This window comes from Nansenia antarctica (genome assembly GCF_963989245.1).
Source record: "Nansenia antarctica genome assembly, chromosome: 9".
Classification (NCBI taxonomy): Eukaryota; Metazoa; Chordata; class Actinopteri; order Argentiniformes; family Microstomatidae; genus Nansenia; species Nansenia antarctica.
Window position 1 is genome coordinate 12,870,657 of NC_137679.1, and position 24,294 is coordinate 12,894,950.

Sequence of the window (24,294 nt, forward strand, 5' to 3'; positions counted from 1 at the left end):
TATTTCTAGTTGCCAGGGGAACCCTATAGCGCCTCCCAGAGCTCATGAGCTCAAACTGGCTGAATAAAGGATGGTACTCAATGTAGATGATGTCAAGCAATTATTTTTTAGGGTTAAAATAAATATTATTTCTCTGTTGTTGACTGATGACGAATGATGACCTCGGGGAGAGAGATAGAGAGAGAGAGAGACAGAGAGAGAAAGAGAAAAAGAGAGAGGGAAAGAGAGAGAGAAAGAGAGAGAGAGAGACAGAGAGAGAGAGAGAGAGAGAGAGAGAGAGAGAGAGACCCTTCTGCTTGATCCAAATAAAGCTGTATTGAGGTGGTGGCATCACCGCCAGGCGAGAGACATCTCACAACACCACACCAGCTGCTCTCCAATGATACCTCTGGCTGCCAAACCCCACGTCGCCTTTCTGGGATGACGCAAACCAATAATACCAGGATGTGTGAACCCTTATGCAGTTCTATTATGCCTCGCCTGTTACACACGATGGCTAAAAACAAACCAAGTTGATTAGAGGGAAAGGATTTCATCTTACCATAACCTTACCAAGCTCTGCTCATGACCATAGTATGCCTGTCGTACTCAAGCCCATTCCTAGTCACAGCTGGACAAGGCAGAAAATAAATACGAATGTAAAATTGGTTGTGATGCAAACTGAAGAATATCTCCTAGATCCGATATGAGATGGCTTGAGACTGATTGATTTGGGTTCAACTAACTCCTTAACAAAATAGGCATTCATTATCATACATTCATTATCCAGTTTGCATTGCTATGATTATACAATATAGACGTATAATATTTTCCTCAATGTATGTCTGATCAAATATCTGGCAGCTCTAAAGGATCAATTCATTCAGGCATTCTTTTGAAACCAGGGTATAATAAATCATTTGTTGATGGCATACTCATTTTGATAATAATACATAATCTATGAGGCAGATGCTGCTCGCCACAATAATTGCCACATAAGACAACCATCAACTTGACTTCACAAGTCAAACCAATTCACTTTCATTTAAAAAGTCGCCACCATGACCATGTCCAGCTCCATGTCCTTTATCAATCTACTGTGTCAGAAACATTCCCCTGAACTAAAACCATGATCTAAAGAAAGAATGAAAAAGGAAAATGTTTGCATATCTGATATGTTTGGGCTAATGGTCTAGAGCTCTGCTTATTGAATATCTTCTTAATATAATAATATCTTAATCTTATTTAATATATGACCAGCAGCAGCATCACAGTGATTGGGAGTCTGCCATAGAATGAACAGAATATTCTCTCTCAGACTCAGAACATGTGGACTATTCCAAAGAGAGAAGGTCTGTCTGCAGTCTACGCTCACCCTGTTGAGCATTTCAGAGGGCATGCACATTCAAGGTTGAATGTAGGCTACTACTTAACTGTACCTTTGCTCAAGGTGGGCTGCATCGTTGGATCCTTACTGACAGTCCTGCACCTTTGACCTTATAATAAGCTGCGCTCAGCGGGCTGCGCGAGTCGCGTCGAAAGCACCCGCTTTGTCACATGACTTTGCGCATCGTGAGTTGATTTCCGCGTTCGTTCTGAACTGAATGAATAAGAAAGGTGCATACTGCAAAAGCGCGTCGCCGAGAAAGGGCGACATTCGGTGGGGACCAGCGCATCGCAACCCTCGGACACACCGATCCGCTGCGACAAGAACATGCTCACCCGGGTGAAATCAGCGGTGGCCAATTTTATGGGAGGAATGATGACCGGGGGTGCGAATGATGAACATCACAGCGGTGGCTCCGATCTGCCGCTGAAATACCCGTATACCAGACCGGAGTTCCTTGGACTGTCACTAGATGAAATAGAATGTTCAGCGGATCATATTGCGCGACCGATAATCATACTGAAAGAGACCAAAAAACTGCAATGGGCCACTGGTTATGCGGAGTGAGTATCTGTGCATTTTTATCACATATTTCACATCAGCCCCCCCCCAGTGCGCTTTCCTGGACCAGAGCGCCATCAGCAGCATCATTCCATTGTGCGTACTACTACATGATCGTGCTAAGGGAACCTGGACCGACCCGGGTAGCAGCAGGTGTCTCACAGTAGCCTATACAAAGGTTGTCCCTTGATGTCTAAAATGCAAATGGATTAAAACCGGTTCATCTATGTTTCCAATAGGGCAGGTCAAAGGACAAATGATGTTGTTGTCTAACTACACTCCTGGGATGGATTTTCCTTGCACATGCTGCAAAACCACCATTATCGTTAAAAGCACTGCTGCAGATTGACTTATACTTACCAATATGCCTGTCAGTGCAGTTGTTTGTGCAATAAAACTATGTGTAATATGACAACCCTAGGGTACATAAGGTTGCAGAGAATAGGAACTGTTAGAATAGGTATAGCATAGCATAGAGTACAGCACAGTGTTTTATTTGTACAGTATAGTATAGTGGATAGTGTACATAGCCTTTATTTATGTAAACCAGCTCCTTTACCTTCTTGTTTTTTTTAGGGTTTTTTTCTTCTTTCCTAGCACCAGGGGAGCCCCCCCTCCCAAATTTCGTTGTTTGGTACCTGTACTATATCAATGACAATAAAGACCATTCATTCATTCAATTTCATTCCCTACCCACATGAGATAAGACAAATATGTGATCCATTGAAGTCTGTGCATACATACATACATGCATGAATAGACAGGTAAGAAGATTGTACCACAATCCACCGGATGGGAAGAGATATTTGTATGAGTCATCATCATCATCATGGATGAGATTGAGAGCTGGCTACATGCTCATTTCCATTGACACTCTCAGACTTGAGTGGGTTTTGATATTCACTTCACCTCACCTCAATCTGAGTTATATCTTAAGGTACTTTTTTTTTTAAATTTCAGGCTGTTAAAAGCCTGTCTGTCCCCTGTTTTATGGGATAGATTGACTATTTTCCTCAAGCTTAGATGTTAAATCACTCCCCCTCAGTTTTCAATTTCTTAGTCATTTCTCAGCTCTGATAGGCTGAACTTTTATTTCACTGTTGTCTGTTGTCTAATACATTTTTGCCAGCACACTGAGTGCAGGAACTGTCCATCTGCATCTAATGTTACTTACAAGTTCAACTTCAGCGGGCCTGACGATGAACCCAATATAGAATGCTTCTCATCTGTCATGGGAGGTTGTCACACGACTGACCAACAGAACATCAAAGTATATCAACATAAGGCTACATGGTGGTGAAGCTTACAAGTGGCATGGTTAGGACATCTGGTGTGCATGCAATGCAATTATGTACTACTTTTACATACTATATGGGCGTGTGGGTGTTCTTTTAAATTACACCATAACACATCCCAGTTGCGTCATTCCAGTGGATAATAGTAATGATAGCGGTGTAATTCCTCCCCCAGACTTAGCCTCTATGGAGAGATTTTATTCACAAAAATGAAAAAGGAAGAGGCTATGTTTGGAATCCGTGTTCACCGGCGCCCACTCTGGATGCATCACACATCACAGGCCCAGCTTTGGGGTGGCAAGTGCTGGGAAAAGCTTTCTGTGGCAGCAGGCACTGGCTGTGGATTAGTCAGCAGCTGGTAGACCCAGCAGGCTGTGTTGTTGTGAAACCTCTCCCCTGTCTGCCTGCCTGAGTGCAGGCAGGCCCATATTGAGATGATGGGATCTGTACAGAATCCACTTAGGAGAATAATAAACTGTATCAGATGCCAAGGAATCACCACCCTCTGCGATATGACTGAAAAATGCTGCATTAGAGTTGGGGCTTGGTTGTTTTCGACGAGACAGATTGGACTCACTGCTGGTTTCACAGACAAGGCTTAGGACTAATCCTAGACTAAAAAGCATCTTCAATGGAGATTTTACATTGAAAGTGTGATTTAGTCCAGGACTAGGCTTAAGCCTTGTCTGTGAAACCGGCCCTAGAACTGATATTTCCCGTGTAATGCATCCTGCCCCTGACCCTGCCTGTTTGCACACTCACTTGGTGTGTGCTGTCAGATTCTGTGAGCATTAACGTTTGGGGGCCAGAGAATACTGTGGTCTTTCTCTCTCTCGCTATAGTTCTCTTCCTCTCTCCCCTCTTTCGCAAGCTCCCCTTCTCTACATGAAGCCTCACCACCACTCATGATATATTCCCTCTCTTCCTGTCCTGCACTTATATAGCCCTCATGAACTCAACGGAAGAAGAATCAATAATGTCAGTCGATATGTGTCTGTGTGTTTAGCCTTCACTGCCATTGATTGATTGATGGCTGGAGGACAGTAAACATGCATGTCTACTAGAGGAATGTCACAGTCATCTTCACATCGAGATAATGACACGTCTGATGAGCTATCACATGATGTAGGCCTAACACATGGTCCTGGGTGGTTTCTCTTTGTTTCTAAAACGAGGCCCAGTTATGACCATTCGTAGCAGATCCCCATGAGGAACTATGTACACTAATAGTCGGCAGGAATTGGAGCAATGTCATCATTTATTGTGTATTTCCTCCTAACCCCTTAACGTGCGTTTAGCGGCAGACGTGACTCACTTTCATTGGGCCAGAGAGATGGAATATGTCGAGCTTTCTATAAATAAAAATACGAAACCCTGACAAAGGAATTAGGAGGTATTAAAAAGGGAACTGGATTACATAGAGATGTCTGATCTGATAAATGGTCAGGTTTGTCTATGAGATAAGATCACTAGGAAGAACACCATACCACTCTGATGTCCTGTTCAGAATGAGAGACTTCAATTTGGTCTTCTCTGCGCTGGGTGATTGCAGATAATGACAATAATAATCACCCAATAATTACCCCCTTGGCATACACATTTATTGTAGCGTTTAACTGCTACGGAACTGCTACTGGCATTGAGCTTCATTCCTTGACTTACGCAAGACCTAGTAAGAGGGCTCGATATGTGGGGTCAAATGCTGATTGGCCTGTTGAGGTCAGAGGAAGGCCCAGATATTCAGGGGCCCAGATCAATGGAGCACTGAACTCTTGCACCACACCACCTTCCACATTAGTTTACTGTTCAGCACCTGATCAGCCACAGAAGGGTGAGTGACTCCCGGGGAGTTTTTCCTTGCCACTGTTCCCTAGATTTTTCTCTCCCCTCTGTGGAGCTTTTTCCTGTGGCTTACTTTTGAGGGTGACTATGGTTTGGTGTTGTATTTATTGTTTATATATATATATGTTACCTTTATTTTACCAGATAAAATCAATTGAGAACAAATGGTCATTTACAATGATGATCTGGCCAAGAGGCATGTACAAATACATGTTATTGTTTGTGAAGTGGATCAAGATAACTAAAGATGACAATCAAAGTCTTAGACACTATTCATCACCCTCAGGTCCTGACTGCTGTGTCCTCAGACCAGAGATGAACCACTTGCGTTGTCAAGGCTACAACTAGTGGTCTGCGGCTGGGTCTCCTTCGGTTTCCTTCTGCACTCAAAACACAAAGGGGTCATTCATCTCAACTCGCAGTGACCGAGGTCATTTAGTGTCACTTCACTACTCTCTATCTCTTCACAACATACCAGCCCCTGCATGCAGCCAGTAGTGCAGTATCAAAGATGTCAATTTGGCTTTCAGTTCAGCAAGACTTTGAGACTTCATAAAGGATGACATGAAAATTAATGATGAATTGCGGAAAAAAATGTTTTTGCTACTAGTCCCAGCCCAGTGTAAAACAGCTGTAATAAAATAGTAATTTCGCACATACAATACCAACACATACATATGGTATTATCAGTATACGGTCAAATCCACACTGTTACAAGCACTGTGCTCCAACCAACTGAACCATCAAAACCACAGAATAACCAGTGTCCCTTAACTACTGGTCTGAAGTCTCTGTTAGGGGTATCTTTACTACTGGTCTGAAGCCTCTGTTAGGGGTATATCTTTACTACTGGTCTGAAGCCTCTGTTAGGGGTATCTTTACTGCTGGTCTGAAGCCTCTGTTAGGGGTATATCTTTACTACTGGTCTGATGCCTGTTAGGGGTATCTTTACTACTGGTCTGATGCCTCTGTTAGGGGTATATCTTTACTGCTGGTCTGATGCCTCTGTTAGGGGTATCTTTACTACTGGTCTGATGCCTCTGTTAGGGGTATTTTTACTGCTGGTCTGATGCCTCTGTTAGGGGTATATCTTTACTGCTGGTCTGATGTCTCTGTTAGAGGTATATCTTTACTACTGGTCTGAAGCCTCTGTTAGGGGTATATCTTTACTGCTGGTCTGAAGCCTCTGTTAGGGGTATATCTTTACTGCTGGTCTGATGCCTCTGTTAGGGGTATATCTTTACTGCTGGTCTGATGCCTCTGTTAGATGTACATCTTTAACAAACCTTCAGTATGGGACACTCCGATGAGATCACATATAGTGTAAGGAAGGGCCCAATTATATAAGATCTGACTGTGAACTTCAGCTTCTCTTCCTGCCAATTTCCTGTCAATATCCTGCTCTCCAAACCCCACTGTGCTTTCTTAGCTGGAGAGAGAGGACTCCTGCTTTAGGATGATGTAGGTAGCTCCACATGGAATGAATCACGAATGACCAAAATGTCACTGTTTATTATCACAAAACCTGAAGAAAGCTGTTTGTTCTACTAACTACTTGACATTTTCTTAGAATTTCACAATGGAAGTCTAGAGTGTAAGGGAGACCGGGGGCAATTGTAAAAAAAAAGAAAAGAAAAAAAGATGCATTTAAAAAAAAAAAAAAAATCCGCTATTACTCAAGAGACCACTCAACGATATTATTTTTTGGTATCAGAAACTTACATACACTATATGGACAAAAGTATGTGGACACAATTATCGTTTGGGCTAGGCCCCTTAGTTCCAGTGAAGCGAAATGTTAATGCTACAGCATACAATGCGATTCTAGAGAATTGTATGCTTCCAAGTGTGGCAACAGTTTGGGGAAGGCCCTTTCCAGTTTCAGCATGACAATGCCCCCATACACAAAGTGAGGTCCATAATGACATGGTTTGCCAAGTTTGGTCTGGGAGAACTTGACTGGCCTGCACACAGACCTCTGACCTCAACCCCATCAAACACCTTTGGGATGAATTGGAACGCCGACTGTGAGCCAGTCCTTCTCGCCCAACATCAGTGCCCGACCTCATTAATGCTCTTGTGGCTGAATGGAAGCAAATCCCCACAACCATATTCTAAATTCTAGTAGAAAGTTGAAGCGGTTATAGCAGCAAAGGTGGGACCAACTCCATATTAATGCCCATGGTTTTGGAATGAGAAGTTCAACAAGCACATAATGGGTGTGATGTTCGGGTGTCCCAATACTTTTGTCCACATAGTGTATGTCTACTAACCATTAATATATTTGTGTCCTAAAAAGGATGCTCGGCTTTCTGTATTTTAATCCAAAAACACCAAATAAACCCACTGAACTCCAGACAAAATGCAGAACCATTGGTCAAAATTGTAATCAAGTTAAAATTGTAAGCCCTTCCGCGAGGAATGGATGAGTTTGCATTGAATTATGAGGTCGCAAAATCCTGTACAATAACCAGATGCATGACCCATGTCCAGTCAGGCTGATTAGTGTGATTCACAGTGTGGGCCAATCTAGCGGTCGGTCACTCCCATCTGTGCAGGACTTGCCTAACACTGAGTTACAATTATGCCCAACCCTATCCCACGGGTCCTTGAAACCCTTGAAAGTTTGTGAATTAGAGATTTTTTTTTTTTAAATACACATGGTCATATTGAAAGTGCTTGAATTCCCTTTTTCTCAAAAAGAAAAAAAACGTTACACATATTTCACAATATATTGTTTTGCTGTGCTGTGGTAGAGAAGGCAAGAGACCATCTAGTGTTCAAGCCTCTACATTCAAAAGCCTCTCTTTTTAATTGTTGTCTGTGAGCGGATAGTTCCTATTATATATGGGGCGGCTGTGGCGCAGGAGGTAGAGCCACCCTCTAATGATCGCAAGGTTGGCAGATCAGCGGTTCGAGCCCCGGCTGGCCACATGTCGAAGTGTCCTTGGGCAAGACACTGAACCCCAAATTGCTCCCAGTGAGCGGGCCGGCGCCTTGCATGGTAGCTTGCAGCCATTGGTGTGTGAATGGGTGTGTGAATGGGTGAATGAGAGGTCATTGTAAAAGCGCTTTGGATAAAGGCGCTATATAAGTGCAGTCCATTTACCATTTACCATATATACATTCTCATCTAGATCTGTCTCAAACTATACCTACGACCTCGTACCTACGACCGAATCACAGCCGTGCTGATATTCACACACTCCCTCTCGTGTGATATTGCTTAATTATTGTCTTACAGGAGGATATTCTTTTCCACAGATCTCGTACAGGTTATACAAATGAATGGACACACGAATGGTTGCATTTAACACACAAAGCTACACACAACATACTGATTCTGTGTCATTAAAACCTGCCATGCCCCCCTCCACCAGTGTGCCTGTCTCTCAATGGATCCTCAGGACGTGGTGCTCTCTCTCTCCTTCTTCTCAGGGTAATCAATGCGGGGAAGAGCACTCTGAATGAGGACCAGGCATGCTGTGAGGTGTTGGTGGTCAACAGTAGGCCGGGGGGGGTCACCTCCACCCCCAACCGAACCCCCACCTCCAGGAGGAGGTCCTCCCTGCCCAACGGAGAGGGCCTGGGACTCGGAGAGAGCGCAGTGAGTCCCCCCCACTGTTCCCTCATTCTGTCACATGGGACATTGACGGTTCAGTACTCTGTACTGCTGTACAGCTATACTAGAACGGCGGCCCGGAGGCCATGGGCATGAAAGCCTACAGTGCTTCTGTTCTAGGCCACTGATTGGCTTACTGCTCCACAAGGTCATGTTGTATTGACTTGTGGACTTTTCTCCCAAACAGCAGCTTTGTGTGTCTGTCCCATCTTTTGGTATATGTATGATTATCAAATATGAATTGCACACTAGCTGACAGTGCTTGGCCATCAGAAGTCAGGTCACTTATCGAAGGCAAATAGTAAAACAGTCAGCAAACTGAAGCTTAGATTTTCAGCTTTTATCGGCAGAATGTCTGAAATGGGGAGACAGTGGGGTGTTTTTGTACCTGTGATTGTAAGAAAATTATTCAGAATTTCTTTTCACTTTTCCCTTTTTCAAGTGTGCCCTGATTACAGAAAAATAGGCTGTATAGTGTATAATAGGCTATTTAGAGTATATAGAGATATGTTGGGCGATCGGCGTTAACAATTTTTATGCCATTTCGTATGTCTACACATCCCCTGAATAGTGTGACAATCAGTTCAGCCATTTTTAGTTTACCAGGTACCTGTAATAATAAGCATTAAAATTAAGAGGTTTCTTTAGGCACAACAAACCTATTCAATGGAACACTGACCTTCATATTGTTCTGTGTGCAGCCTGACCTCAATGAGTTTGTATTATCACTCTGAAAAGTATGACTTTTTGGCTATGGCTGTTTGGGAGAAGCTTTGAATCCTTAGCAACCTGCCCAGTGATGAGTACATACTGCTTGATGTACAGTAGACCAACATACAGCACTATAGCAGTTAGCAAAGCTGTGTGCTGGAAAACCTTGTTACTGCATCTGTGACTTTATGGATGGTGGTGAAAAAAAATGATTTAAAAATATATTTTCTGTAATCAGAGCACACTTGAAAAAGAAACACAGTGCTTTCCCTTCCAATCTTCTTGGAGTCCTTTTTACACAGTATTTCATTGTATATCCAAATATGGTACTCAAAAGTGTGTGTGTGTGTGTGTGTGTGTGTGTGTGTGTGTGTGTGTGTGTATCCAGGATTCCGAGGCGCTGTCCTTCCACTACTGGGGTTTGTTTGATGGACACGCAGGCTCGGGGGCAGCAGTGGTGGCGTCCCGCCTCCTCCAGCACCACATCGTAAAGCATCTCCAGGACATTCTGGACATCCTGCGTAACCCGGCACTGCCCCCTACCTGCCAGGGAGAGGAGCCTACCAACCACCATCTCACCCCCACCTCCCACCGTGCCCTCAGCAGGGCCGCCTCACTGCGCGGGGCGGCGGGGGCCCCTGGCTCCCCTAGCCCCCCACCTACCCGCTTCTTCATAGAGAAGAAGGTCCAGCACGAGAGCCTGGTGATAGGAGCCATCGAGAACGCCTTCAAAGATATGGTAAGAGATAAAAGACTCTAGAAGAGACACCATAACACATTATGTCTTGAGCTGCAACGTTTGCAGGAAAAGTACAAATAAAATGTGTTGTTGTTGTTATTATTATTATTATTATTATTATTATTATTATTATTATTATACTGTTTTATTATCCATTGATTACAGCAGCGATAAGGGGCATACTAAGGCACCACACTGTACATACTAACCATTCATTATCAAGTAATTATGTGTTGAATAGATTGATTGATTAGTTGTAATTTGACAATAACAATATTTTTATTGATCTACACTGGCCATTCAAATTGTGTTTATTCCCAAAATTGGGGTGGGTGTGTGGTTCAAACCCCGGCTGGCCACATGTCGAAGTGTCCTTGGGCAAGACACTGAACCCCAAATTGTTCCCAATGAGCGGGCCGGCGCCTGGCATGGTAGCTTGCCACCATTGGTGTGTGAATGTGTGTGAATGGGTGAATGAGAGGCCATTGTAAAGCGCTTTGGAATAAGGCTCTATGTAAGTCAGTCCATTTACCATTTAAATGAAGTATATCCAGTTGTGTACAGCAGCCGTTCTCCACCGGGGTGCCATCTGGCTTCGTCAGGGGTGCCGTCCCCAAAAATATTCTGATGTTGCTGACATAATAAAACAGATTCAAATTCCCCAAAACTATATTTACGCAACTTCAATCATGAAAATGCAGATCATTCGCCACCTCATACATCATCAGTAATTGTCTCACATGCCCCTTCCCCCATGTCACAACGTCAACACCGGGGTCAGCGTATGACGGAAATAGCCTACTGTTTTTTTTGGGATTACCTCGCTACCGATACATTACGAGAATGTTGCGTGAAGCACATGGAACTAGCATAGAACGGTTTTTGGAAAGAAAGGCTCCAGAATCAGATAACTCTGGATCTGAGGCATCAACTTCATCATCCAGTGGCTCAGCAGCGAGGGTAATAGAGGCCAGCAGGAAGACAAAAAAAGACGATGACAGCTACTTGTCACATGGTTTCATCTTTACAGGGGATCCATCATGCCCTCTCTCTATGTGCCTACTATGTGGTATGATCCATCATGCCCTCTCCTTATGTGCCTGGTATGTGGTATGAAATTGTCAAACCTAGTGATGATTCCAAGCAAACCTAAAAGACACCTGACAACCAATCATCCGTCACTATCCAGCCAGGGTGCAGAGTATTTTATTTGTTTGAAACGTCAACACAACCGACAAGAGCAAGTGACAATGAAGTGTGCAAAAGTGTCAGAGAAAGCACTGGAGGCTAGCTATCCAGTCGCCGAGGTAGTAGCTAAGGCTAAGAAGCCACACACGATAGCCCAGACGGTCATATCGCCAGCACGCAAAGCAATTATCAACAAAATGTTAGGCCGACAAGCAGCAAAAGAAATGCACCTGCGTATGTGTCTGAGTGTGCATGTGCGCGCTGGCTGTCAGAGGGATTCAGAGTGTACGTAAAAAAAAAAACTAGAGACTCGAGATTTTGCATACTTTTAAAGGGTGCCGTGACTGGAAAACGGTTGAGTGTACCGCAGAAACAATCTAGTTGTGATTGAGGATCATGAGCAAGCCTGCGTGTTCACCTCCTCAGCTCTGAGAGAGGAGTGGGCGTCTGAACAGCTGGGCACGGGAGATAAGACGTGTAGCGTCGGCATATGTGCCTCCTCCTCCCTCTGCCTCTAATCCATTATCTGTGACTCTTCCCTTCACATCAGTAGCATATGGTGCCAGTCAGTCTGCAGCACCACCAGGATTGATGTACTTTCTTTCCCTTCTGTCCGCAGGGCAAAAAAAAAAAAAGCTCACCATCTGGTTCTGCTATAAATGGATGTGTGGACTTAGCTCATACAGAGGCCAAGTGGTCAGACTCAGATCCAATCAAAACAGTGCAGCCTTGGCTCTGGCCAGGGAGGTGGGGGGGTCATTGCTCTTTATTGGTCAAAGGCCTAATGGATCTTGAATAGAGGACTTTGTCAGTTACAAGCCTCTGCTGTTGTATTGCTCATCTACAGGTCATCTGATACCAGGTCTTGTCCTGGTAAAGAAGTGAGTAGCCTTGAGAACCGATGGTTGTCGAGCCTAACGGCCCTTAGGGGGCAGGAGCCTATCTCCTGTTTCCGTAGCGTGAGGCGGCTTGATGTACAAGAAGTACACCCCCTGGACATGACGCTGGGTGCCAACCCTTAAAGCTGAGTGCCAGGGAGGCATCAGGTACCATTTTTATAGTCTTTGGTATCGACTCGGCCGGGGATTGAACTCACGACCTCCCAATCTCAGGGCGGACACTCTCACCGCAAGGCCACTGAGTTGTTCCTGGTATCCACTGGCAAGTCACTGGCTGAAATACTCAAATACTCTCGCTCTCATAGTCATTCAGAGAGCCTAGTGGATTATTAGATCTGATCTCTATCCCTGAGTGTTTGTTTCTAACCTGTTTTCACACAGCCTATGCTCCTTACAGGCAGCACAATGCTGCAAACTACCCATCTCTGATATGAAACCTGCGTGACGTATCTGAGGTGAATCTGCACCATAGCTAACAGACAAGCCCTTGGCCATGAACGTAGATACTACCTGCTACTGATTACTAAAAGTATGTACTACATACTTGCCTTACTATATAATAGTAAGGCCATACCTAGTAAAAGTATATGCAGTAAGTGACCTTTTTTCGTGTCATTCAGAAATTGTCATCTGTCGCTGCTATGTTGTTCATAGTAATACTATATTACTATATTCATACTACATTGAAAGGTTAATCTTGTATGACATCTGGGCATTTTTTCTAAATACATGGTATATTTCACATACTGCAAAACGTTCCAACCTCGTATACTGAAAATCGCAGTCCCTGCTAAAATAGGTTGCAGTATGAACGTTCACCGCCGTGGTCTCCTGTGTTTCTGGTTCATGATCACTAGATGGCAGTGTGCAGTCACCCATTCCGTCTGTACGTGTGTGTGACTTTCGCCACTACAAGCTATTCTCACTGATGGATCTACCATTCGTCTTGCGCATGGGCACATTTCAGGCTGTGTTGAAGCTTAATGCTTGTGAATGATTGTAATCGTTGGTTACTGTAGTGATACTCGAGGAGTTTTAGGATTATTTGGAGAAATGGCTTCCCACGGTAAATCAACAATGTGTGTGATCACACCGTTGCCTTTGAGAGGCGAGGGTCATGCTACAGTACTTGGCTAAGATCCAACGGTCTGTTTGGAAAGATTTAGATCTTAATGGCTATTTCACAATATATTCTGCTCATTCCCATCCATGATTTCATAACACGATAAAGCTCTCTCTCTCTCTCTCTCTCTCTCTTTCTCTCTCTCTCTCTCTTACATACTCTCTCTCTCACACACGCACTCTCTCTCTCTCTCTCTCTCTCTCTCTCTCTCTTTCTCAAAAATATTTCTCTACAATTTGTCACTATTACAGAGGCACGGGGCAATAATGTATATCTCTCCCTCTCCTCACCCTTCTCTTTTTTCCCCCTTCTCATTCCCTTTCTCCAATCCTCCATTCTTCCCCCTCTTTCTCTGGCTCTAGTCTGGACCTGATCCACTTTGCCGTCCATCTTCTCTTCATCTCTTTGTTAATCCTACTTTAAATTAACCTCATTCTTAAATTGAGTCTGTCAAAATGATTTGGGGTGGTACATATTCCAGTCACTCTATCCAAGAGTTCACCATTGGCTTTATCTTATCCGGGGATCCGCCACTAATTCTCCCCTGACATGAATAACTGCATTCCTATGGAAACGGGCTGTTTCTCGAGAGGCTGCCAGAGCCTGATAAACACACAGGGATGTGTAAACATCAAAAAGAAACGTGGCTCATATCGAGGCTTATCAGCAACACTGTTTAAACAGGCCGGGGATAAGAGGGGATGAGACGTTCATACACAGTATGCATCCCTCTAGAACTTGCTAGATATTGGCAAGGCAAGGCAACGTTTATTTGTATAGCACATTTCATACAACAGGGCCAATTCCAAGTGCTTTACATACATTTATTTAAAAATACAGCTTTTAAGATGATTAAATAAGGAAGAGACTCACAACCTTTGACACAAACTGTTGTCTTGCCTTAAGGTCGGTTGGTTGGTTGGTTGGTTGGTTTTGACGTCATTGGTTGACAGCTTTTCCGCTGCCTTCCTGAGGTCATATGGAAGATGTAGCTGTTTATGCAGACATTTCCATTATTAAAGGCTTCCCTACAGCCACAGGAGTTTGATGGCAGGATAAATGTGTATGCATTGCTAGGATTTCAGTTCATCCTGGGGAGAAGGACACATTTGTTCACAACATCCCCCCCCCCCCCCCCCCCCCCCCTCCAAGGCGACAGCAGGGGTGGGGATAGGGAGGAGGTGGCTGGGCCTGGCACTAGGACCTTGTTACTGGAGGGTAACCTAGTATAGAGAGTCAGACGCACACACACACACACACACACACACACACACACACACACACACACACACACACACACACACACACACAGACAGACACAGACACAGGTTTAATCAGATGTTTGATAATCAGCAGTTGATCAGACTGAGAGAGTGCTTTAGCATGAGTGTGTGTTCCAAAGGAGATAACGTTAGAGGCAGTAAATGTATAATCCAACAATATTTGATCACTCCTAACATGCTGATTAATGTCTTTACAACGTTGTAATCTGGTGTGTGTCTCAAAGCCCTAGACTTCTCAATGGTAGTGTCGTCCGTTTCAAAGATGGAAAAGCTTAAATAGTTCAAATCCCTCCTGGGAACACCACCACTAGTGGGCCATTGAGTAAAGCACTTAGCCCTAAGTTACTCCAGGGAGACTGTCCCTGTAATCTCTAATTGTAAGTCGCTTTGTATAAAAGCGTCTGCTAAATGGTTAATGTTTAAAAAAAAGAATGTAACAAATAAATAAATAGTGGAATAGTCAGAGTACAATGTTTTTTTAGAAAAAGAAAAACGTTTTTTTTTTTACTCAACTTTGTTAGCTTTTTGATTAATTCAATGACAGAATAATTATTCATCTAATTAATGAATTAATAGCATACATCTTTTAATCATGTCTTGGGTTTTATTAGCACAAATTTAATCTATCTAATTAACCAGTGTAATAACGAGTAGGCCCCTCATACTTTACCTCATCTTTTGGTTGTCATCGCATTGTATTGCTCTTTGACTTATGGTGCTGTTATCATAATTAATCATATATATGGTATTTTACTCATTTGACTCCACACCCTCACTGCTTTGTTATGCTGCAAAGGTTTTAGAGGTTTTTAAGGTTTTAGAGGAAGCCTTTTTAGGAGAAGAAGTTTCCTTTGTCATTGCACAACAAAATGTATTTCATGCTCTAGGCAAGGGGGTCAGAGCCATAGAAGGCGACCCTGGAGCAATTAGGGCTTCAGTGCCTCGATCAAGGACACTTCGACACGGGGGCCAGCCGGGGTTCGAACCACCAAGCTGCTAACCTTGCGATCATTAGATGCCAGCTCTACCGGCTGAGCCACAGCCGCCCCCTGTAGATGCATATGCACAGGTTTGTGTTTTTATGATGTGTGTGTGTGTGTGTGTGTGTGTGTGTGTGTGTGTGTGTGTGTGTGTTTCTATGTATTCAGGATGCACAGCTCGAGAGAGACAAGCTTGTTTACAACATCTCAGGGGGCTGCACTGCTCTAGCCGTGTGCTTCTTACTTGGGAAGCTCTACGTGGGAAACGCCGGGGATAGCAGGTGAGACACACGTGCCATATGCCACATGCACACAGGCCTGCACACATGATTCAGTTCTCTGCTTGCCCTCTCTGACTGCACATAGCCTACCATCAAATAAAGAGTCGAGTAACAGTCAAAATAAGCATCCATTGTTTTGTTGTTCCTTGTCCTCCCAGAGCTATCATTATCCGGGGTGGAGAGGTCATCCCCATGTCAACAGAGTTCACGCCCGAGTCGGAGAGGCAGCGCCTGCAGTTTCTGGTAGGAGGGGGGAAACTTTAATCTCCTCTCACTGAAGTTTCTTCCGTACTATTGAGTACAGCTGTCAGATAGTACATGACCTCCTCTCCTGTTGAGACAGTTACTATGCTTAGCTCTCTTTGCCCCATCTCTTTCGCTGGCTTAATAGACTAGGCAATTGTTTTTCCTATCCCATGGGCTTGTCAATCTCTTCTTCTCTCCCTCTTTTTTTTTCTCTCTCTCTCTTCTCTCTCTCTCTCTCTCTCTCTCTCTCTCTCTCTCTCTCTCTCTCTCTCTCTCTCTCTCTCTCTCTCTCTCTCTCTCTCTTCTCTCTCAAAGGCCTACATGCAGCCCCACTTGTTAGGGAATGAGTTTACACATCTGGAGTTCCCCAGAAGGGTACAGAGGAAGGAGGTTGGCAAACGAATGCTGTACCGAGACTTCACAATGTCTGGCTGGTGGGTATCTATCCTCCCTTTGAGTCTCATTGACTTTTACTCATTTATGAGCATCGGGTAAGTCATAAAAGAGCTTGATTTCACATAGTATCGTCACATTTAATAATTTCACAACTAGCTGCGCTTCACTATTGAAATATAACAGCCTTTATCAGCTCTATCTTGCTGAACTCCCCAACATTTACCTAAGGCAAGGCAAGTTTATTTGTATAGCACATTTCCTACAACAGGGGCAATTCAAAGTGCTTTACATACAGCGTTAAAACATACAGCAAGAGGAGGATAGTAAGAAAAAGAAAAATGACAAGAATACTTTTTTCTTGTTTCATTACACTTTATTACACATCACTTTATTTACATATGGACTTTAATGTTTCGATTTGTTGTCTGGATTGTTTGAGTTAATACCAAAGTCTTGGTTAATACCAACATTTTACTTGAATAGGCTCATTGGAAATACATTTACTGGACAAAATGCTGATGTGTTCAATACTTATTTCCCCCCACTGTAGATAAAAGTATTATTACTGCAACTGTATTCAACCCATATCTCGCCTGATACGGCGCGAGAGATCGCGGTGTAAAAAAATATGACACGTTTGATACTGGAGACCAGGACCTGGTTCTGATAAACCCAGACACTCTGTATGTCTGTGAATGGCAGGGAGGGACTGCTCCTCCTCGGTGGTCTCTGGCTGGGCAGAGCTGTACTGTAGCCCTATCGCAGGCGGCTCCACGTCGCCTCTCCAGTCAGTTCTGAGAGAAACCCGAGTTCAGCCTGGAGAGAGGTGATTGAGGAGAGATGGATGAGTGCTGGCACGTTCTCCACGCGATGCCGTGTGCTGTTAAGAAGTGCAGATGTAGGTCAGCGAGCGCCGCTCCCTTATTGAGTCCAGAACCTCAGAACTGCCTCGCCGACGCCGTCTCGCTGACTGAGACACGTGTGATGTATTTTTGATAAGGTATCCCTCCTGCTAACCCGGGGTTGGTTCATTTGGTCGAGAGCGTGTGCGTGCGTCCGTGCATGCAAGCGAGCACCCTCCCAGTTCCTTCAGGGGGGGGGGGGTGATGTGTGATCAAGGTCATGCTCTAATGCAAGAATACAGGGCTTGCACCCCTACCTCTCTTTCCATATCTCCGCTCGCTCTCTCGACCGTTCTTCCTCCCTCCTTCCCCCAACCCTCCTCCCTCCTCCTCCCCCATGGCTCCCTCCCTTGCCCAGTTGGCCGTGAGCTGAAGTTGGCACTGCGTATGGGGAGGGGGAGGGGGGGGGGGAGTTGTTAAGGATGGCAGGTGGGCGTCTGTGGTTTTAGGGCTGTGTTCAGTTGATGGATGTTTAGCCTGTGTGCATGTTCTACATGTTCAAACGCCCCGGCAGCCAGTGAGCAGCAGAGAAGAGAAGGGAAGGGCGGAGGGAGGGAGGGAGGGAGGGAGGGAGGGAGGGAGGGAGGGAGGGAGGCGAGTGTATGGTGGCTGGAGTGTGTATGGGCAAGGATAGATGGCAGATCAGGACACTCAAGCTGTCTCTCTACAGCCGCCCACTGGGCTTCTGTCCTCCTCAGGTCCCGGAGACAAAGGAGGAGAGAGAGGGGTGAGTCTGAGCACCTTCATCACTGTCAGACAGATTGACTCCCTCCCTCCCTCCCTTTCTGTCTCTCTCCTTCCCTCCCCTCTTCCCCCCCCCCCCCCCCGTTCCTCTTCTTCCTTCACCTTCCCCTCACAGAGGCGGTATGATGTAGACAGTGTTTGGAGAGGTCACGGTCCCTCGTCCACTTTCGCTGTCTCGACCTTAATTCTGAACACACAACCGATTAATAGTCAAGGTTGGGCAAACGTTTATTTTAGCCATTTGCCTTCTACAGTCCTGTTATTTCCGATTTTATTATTCCTGAATCAGTCAACCACCACCGCCACCGACCCCCTCAATGTCACCCCAGAGTTTATTTGTGCGTGCGTGCGTGCGTGTGTGTGTGTGCGTGTGCGTGTGCGTGTGGCATCGGGATGCTGAGCACGTATAGCTAATGTGTCTCTGTCCCTCCTCTGCACCTAGCACTAGCCCTCCCCGCTCTAAAGAGATGAGATCACTTCACTCCCGGCCATCTCTCATCGCCCACAGAGCGGCTGATACAGACAAGTCGCTACTCCCACCTTCCCACCTCCTCCCCTCCCCACCTCCTCCTCTCCTCACCTCCTCCTCTCCCCTCCCCACCTCCTTCCCACCTCCTTCCCACCTCCTCCTCTCCCCTCCCCTCCCCTCCCCACCTCCTCCTCTCCCCTCCCCTCCTCCTCTCCCCTCCCCACCTCCTCCTCTCCCCTCCCCACCTCCTCCTCTCCCCTCCCCACCTCCTCCTCCCCCACCTCCTCCTCTCCCCACCTCCTCCTCTCCCCTCCCCACCTCCTCCTCTCCCCACCTCCTCCTCTCCCCTCCCCACCTCCTTCCCACCTCCTCCTCTCCCCTCCCCACCTCCTCCTCTCCCCTCCCCTCCCCACCTCCTCCTCTCCCCACCTCCTCCTCTCCCCTCCCCACCTCCTTCCCACCTCCTTCCCACCTCCTCCTTCCCACCTCCTCCTCTCCCCTTCCCACCTCCTCCTCTCCCCTCCCACCTCATCCTCTCCCCTCCCCTCCCCTCCCCACCTCCTCCTCTCCCCTCCCCACCTCCTCCCCACCTCCTCCTCTCCCCTCCCCACCTCCTTCCCACCTCCTCCTCTCCCCTCCCCTCCCCTCCCCACCTCCTCCCCTCCCCTCCCCACCTCCTCCTCTCCCCTCCCCACCTCCTTCCCACCTCCTTCCCACCTCCTCCTTCCCACCTCCTCCTCTCCCCTTCCCACCTCCTCCTCTCCCCTCCCCACCTCCTCCTCTCCCCTCCCCACCTCCTTCCCACCTCCTCCTCCTCTCCCCTCCCCACCTCCTTCCCACCTCCTCCTCTCCCCTTCCCACCTCATCCTCTCCCCTCCCCTCCCCTCCCCCTCCCCTCCCCTCCCCTCCCCTCCCCACCTCCTCCTCTCCCCTTCCCACCTCTTCCTCTCCCCTCCCCACCTCCTCCTCGCCCCTCCCCACCTCCTCCTCTCCCCTCCCCACCTCCTCCTCTCCCCTCCCCACCTCCTCCTTCCCACCTCCTCCTCTCCCCTCCCCACCTCCTCCTCTCCCCTCCCCACCTCCTCCTCTCCCCTCCCCTCCCCTCCCCACCTCCTCCTCTCCCCTTCCCACCTCCTCCTCTCCCCTCCCCACCTCCTCCTCTCCCCTCCCCACCTCCTCCTCGCCCCTCCCCACCTCCTCCTCTCCCCTCCCCACCTCCTCCTTCCCACCTCCTCCTCTCCCCTCCCCACCTCCTCCTCTCCCCTCCCCACCTCCTCCTTCCCACCTCCTCCTCTCCCCTCCCCACCTCCTCCTCTCCCCTCCCCACCTCCTCCTCTCCCCACCTCCTCCCCTCCCCTCCCCACCTCCTCCCCTCCCCTCCCCACCTCCTCCTCTCCCCTCCCCTCCCCTCCCCACCTCCTCCTCTCCCCTCCCCTCCCCTCCCCACCTCCTCCTCTCCCCTCCCCTCCCCTCCCCACCTCCTCCCCTCCCCTCCCCACCTCCTCCTCTCCCCTTCCCACCTCCTCCTCTCCCCTCCCCACCTCCTCCTCTCCCCTCCCCACCTCCTCCTTCCCACCTCCTCCTCTCCCCTCCCCACCTCCTCCTCTCCCCTCCCCACCTCCTCCTCTCCCCTCCCCACCTCCTCCTCTCCCCTCCCCTCCCCTCCCCTCCCTCTCCCACCTCCTCCTCTCCCCTTCCCACCTCCTCCTCTCCCCTCCCCACCTCCTCCTCTCCCCTCCCCACCTCCTCCTCTCCCCTCCCCACCTCCTCCTCGCCCCTCCCCACCTCCTCCTCTCCCCTCCCCACCTCCTCCTTCCCACCTCCTCCTCTCCCCTCCCCACCTCCTCCTCTCCCCTCCCCACCTCCTCCTCTCCACCTCCTCCTCTCCCCTCCCCACCTCCTCCTCTCCCCTCCCCACCTCCTCCTCTCCCCTCCCCACCACCTCCTCTCAGTATTTCATGTTGCGGTTCTTAACACCGTGGCCTTTGAATGCACCCTGCTTTACAACGAAAACCAGGCTGTGTCTCAAAGGTGTGAGTGGGAGCAGGATTATTATAACAGCATTAGTCTGTCATCGTCATGCTGTCACACACAGTTGATCTCAAGTTGGACAGAAAGCTTGTCCCCAAAAACACACATCTTAAGTGGGAATCTGTCCCCATAGGGAGGCTATAAAGATTATTATTGTTGTTGTTTTTGTTGTTTTGGGGGGTAGATCAACTTTGAAATTAGGAAATAGAATTTAAGTTCCATGCGATAGCATTGCTTGCACAAGTCCCTAGTCCCCCTGCCCCAAACCTAATTGGAGGACATGAAAGTAAATTCATAATTATAATTCGAAGTGTAACACATTTTTCTTTTGCCCAGCCAACCCCTCCACCTCCAAGTATTTTAGGTGAGAGAGAGAGAGAGAGGGGAGATGGAAAGAAAGTACATAAGTACTTCGTTTGTTTTTAGTAATTTGGACAGTTATTACAAATCTATGTTCTATTCTGAAGTGTTATTGCCTGTAAGAGTTTCAGCTCACTAGAGTCTCACAGTGCTGGGCTGTGTGTCTGTCCGTCCTCTGAGACAGGCAGCGTTCACAGCGATAGCCACACGGCAAAAAATGCTGAGTGCAGCAGTAACTGTTACTGCCCAGGGTGGAAACATATGGTCTCCCCGAGTGGAACCAGTAATCTAAAAACCATTCCAGTCCCTTCTTATCCTCTTTACACTAGCACAGCTGAAGTACATTTGACAAGGTATGAACAGCCTCAGTACAAAGCCTGTGTTTTTAACATTCACCAGACCAGGTGTGCATTTCGAGCAGAGAAAGGCAGAAGAAGCCTGCTCCCCTATAAAATTGGTCTTCGATTTACGGCCAGTAGGGCTGTTGTTTTTAGATACAGTTGTGCTGTAATTGTTGCTTAGCAAGGAATGTTTTGATTTAGAAAAAAATAAAATAGCCAATCATCTTTGTGTGAGTGAGATCATGCTGGCTTTCTTGCTAAAGGGAGAAAGTCTGGATTGAGCATTGAGTATACTATCGATGGGGCGGTTGGGGCACAGGAGGTAGAGCCGGCGTCTAATGATCGCAAGGTTGGCAGATCGGCGGTTCGAGCCCTGGCTGGCCCCATGTCGAAGTGTCCTTGGGCAAGACACTGAACCCCAAATTGCTCCCAATGAGCGGGCCGGCGCCTTGCATGATAGCTTGCCGCCATTGGTGTGTGAATGTGTGTGTGAAGGAGTGGCTATTGCGCTTTGGAATAAGGCGCTATATATAAGTCAGTCCATTTACCAGATAGCCCCATTCAAATGGAATGGGCATTTGGGACCTGCTGCATATACTGTAGCATTCTTAGATTCTCAGTACTGTAGCATTCTTAGATTCTCAGTACTGTAGCATTCTTACATTCTCAGTACTGTAGCATTCTTACATTCTCAGTACTGTAGCATTCTTAGATTCTCAGTACTGTAGCATTCTTAAGCCCAATGCACACGGCGTGCGATGCGATATTGTCGGTGGTGTGAATTGAGAATCAAATGTTGTCGTGCGACAAAATCGCACGCCGTGTGCATTGGCCTTTAGATTCTCAGTACTGTAGCATTCTTAGATTCTCAGTACTGTAGCATTCTTAGATTCTCAAGTCTGCTCTCTTGTTCTGCATCTCCATCTACTCCTAGTCAGATGATGCTGAATTATTCATTAGTGGGGGTAGTTTAAACACAGGGAATATGGGTCCAACCTGCATCCCCCCCCCCCCCCCACACACACACACAGTCTGAACATCTTATACATTTATTGACATTTCATTCACAAACATTTCACAAGATCACTTAGGACAAAAAAATAAATGCCAAGGCTCTGTCTCTGTGTCTGTCTTGTCTAGGTGGATTTTTTCAGCTTCTCTTTCTTCCCCCAACTCTCCGTCTTTGTCCCTCAGGGAGTCTGGGGGGGCGGCGGCAGGGGGGGGGGGCGTTGTATCTCCAGGGCACGCGTACGCTGCCTGCCATAAAACAAAACCCCATTAAAGCGTCCTCTCCTCTGTGCAGGGCGTATAAAACCATTGAGGACGACGACCTGAAGTTTCCACTAATCTACGGCGAAGGGAAGAAGGTAAGACAGCGTTGGCCTGGTTGCTGGCAGACCTACCCCCACCCCCCACCCCCACGGCCTTGTGCTCTCGCCTGTAATCAAAGCTCGCCAGGGCACCATTAGTCAGCCCCCCTGACTCACTCTGTGAAGAAGACTGCAGTTTTTCAGCCTGCAGAAACGGTTTAGGGCTCAACTCTACCTTAAGGATCTGCCTATGGAACGGAATGGAATATTGCAGCTTTTTATTTGTTTTATTTTTAAATGAAGCCAAAGTCAAAACATCTCTGCATCTTCTGGTTTGCATTGATCCTCCTCAACAATCTCTTCTCCAGTCTGAGACGGTGTCTCGTGTGTCTCATGTGTCTCATAACGTCTCGCTGTGTGAAATTCCTTTTGATTCCTCCTCCTACTGTCTGCACATATCCCCAGCTGCCTCTGAAAACGGCTATCGGCGCACAGGGCTGGAGAGCGGGCCTAATTGAATATATCAAATGGGAGCCATGTGAGGAGGAGAGGGGGGTATTGAGATATTGAGACCCAAGGGTGTCTAGAAACTGAATTGGTTTCAGACCCATTAACCACTGCCTATGTCCTCATGGAATTGGCTACATGTAGGAGAGGTCAAGATAAAAAGCTGTGATATACTTGTGACCTTTACTGTAGTACGATGATGATGATTAACAAGGTGCATATTGTGGCACGCTTTAAAGGCTAGCAGTGTAAAAAGGCTATTGTAGCATTCCCCAGAATAATGGGTGTATCTAATCTCACCCTGCAACAGCCCCTCTCTGCCCCTCATCAGACGCGCCTTTGTGTGTGGACCGGGGCAGACGTCACCCTAAAGTGCTGTCTCTGACCACACTAAGCCTTCATCAACATACAGGCTGCGGATGGCCTGACCTACACAGTTGGCTGTGCCCACGTCGAAGTCTCTCCTTTGAAGTGAGGCGGAGAGATGGATGGGAAGATAGTAGTGAGGGGGGGGGGGGGGGGGGGCTTTGTGCTGGAGAGGAACGCCAGAGCACTTCAAAGCCCTGTACACAGGCTGCCGGGGCCTAACGCTCAACAATTAATCCCAGGATGTTTCTCCTTCTATGCCTGAGGAGCTCCGCTGCCACTTTGAAAACGCTCCCCCCCCCTCTCTCTCTCTCTCTCTCTCTCTCTCTCTCTCTCTCTCTCTCTCTCTCTCTCTCTCTCTCTCTCTCTCTCTCTCTCTCTCTCTCTCTCTCTCTCTCTCTCTCTCTCTTTCTCCATTCGGCATCTGCACAGCATACTGATCCTCCAGCTCAGCCCACTGCTAGCTCCACTGCTCCTCTTCTCCCTCCTCTTCTCCCCCCTCTTCTCCCTCCTCTTCTCCCCCCTCTTCTCCCTCCTCTTCTCCCCCCCCCCCTCTCCTCACATGGCTCCTATTTGATATATTCAATTAGCCCCACTCTCCAGCCCTGTGTGCCGATAGCTGTTTTTAGAGGCAGCTGGGATATGTGCAGACAGTAGGAATCAAAAGGAATTTCACACAGCGAGACACATGAGACACCGTCTCAGACTGGAGAAGAGATTGTTGAGGATCAA

General features: G+C 47.2%; 1 protein-coding gene across 1 annotated transcript in view; it reads left to right on the plus strand.

The window, feature by feature from the left end:
- Positions 1-1,693: 1,693 nt before the first annotated feature.
- LOC308165239 (protein phosphatase 1H-like) overlaps positions 1,694-24,294 on the plus strand; it is a gene marked incomplete at both ends in the record, with an annotated part of 28,252 nt that continues 5,651 nt past the window's right edge. Inside the window, 7 exons of the mRNA XM_080539383.1 lie at positions 1,694-1,929; positions 8,503-8,671; positions 9,786-10,136; positions 15,778-15,890; positions 16,049-16,133; positions 16,452-16,570; positions 22,683-22,746. Of these exons, the coding sequence (XP_080395509.1) occupies positions 1,694-1,929; positions 8,503-8,671; positions 9,786-10,136; positions 15,778-15,890; positions 16,049-16,133; positions 16,452-16,570; positions 22,683-22,746 (1,137 nt within the window). The remainder of the gene's footprint in view (positions 1,930-8,502; positions 8,672-9,785; positions 10,137-15,777; positions 15,891-16,048; positions 16,134-16,451; positions 16,571-22,682; positions 22,747-24,294) is intronic.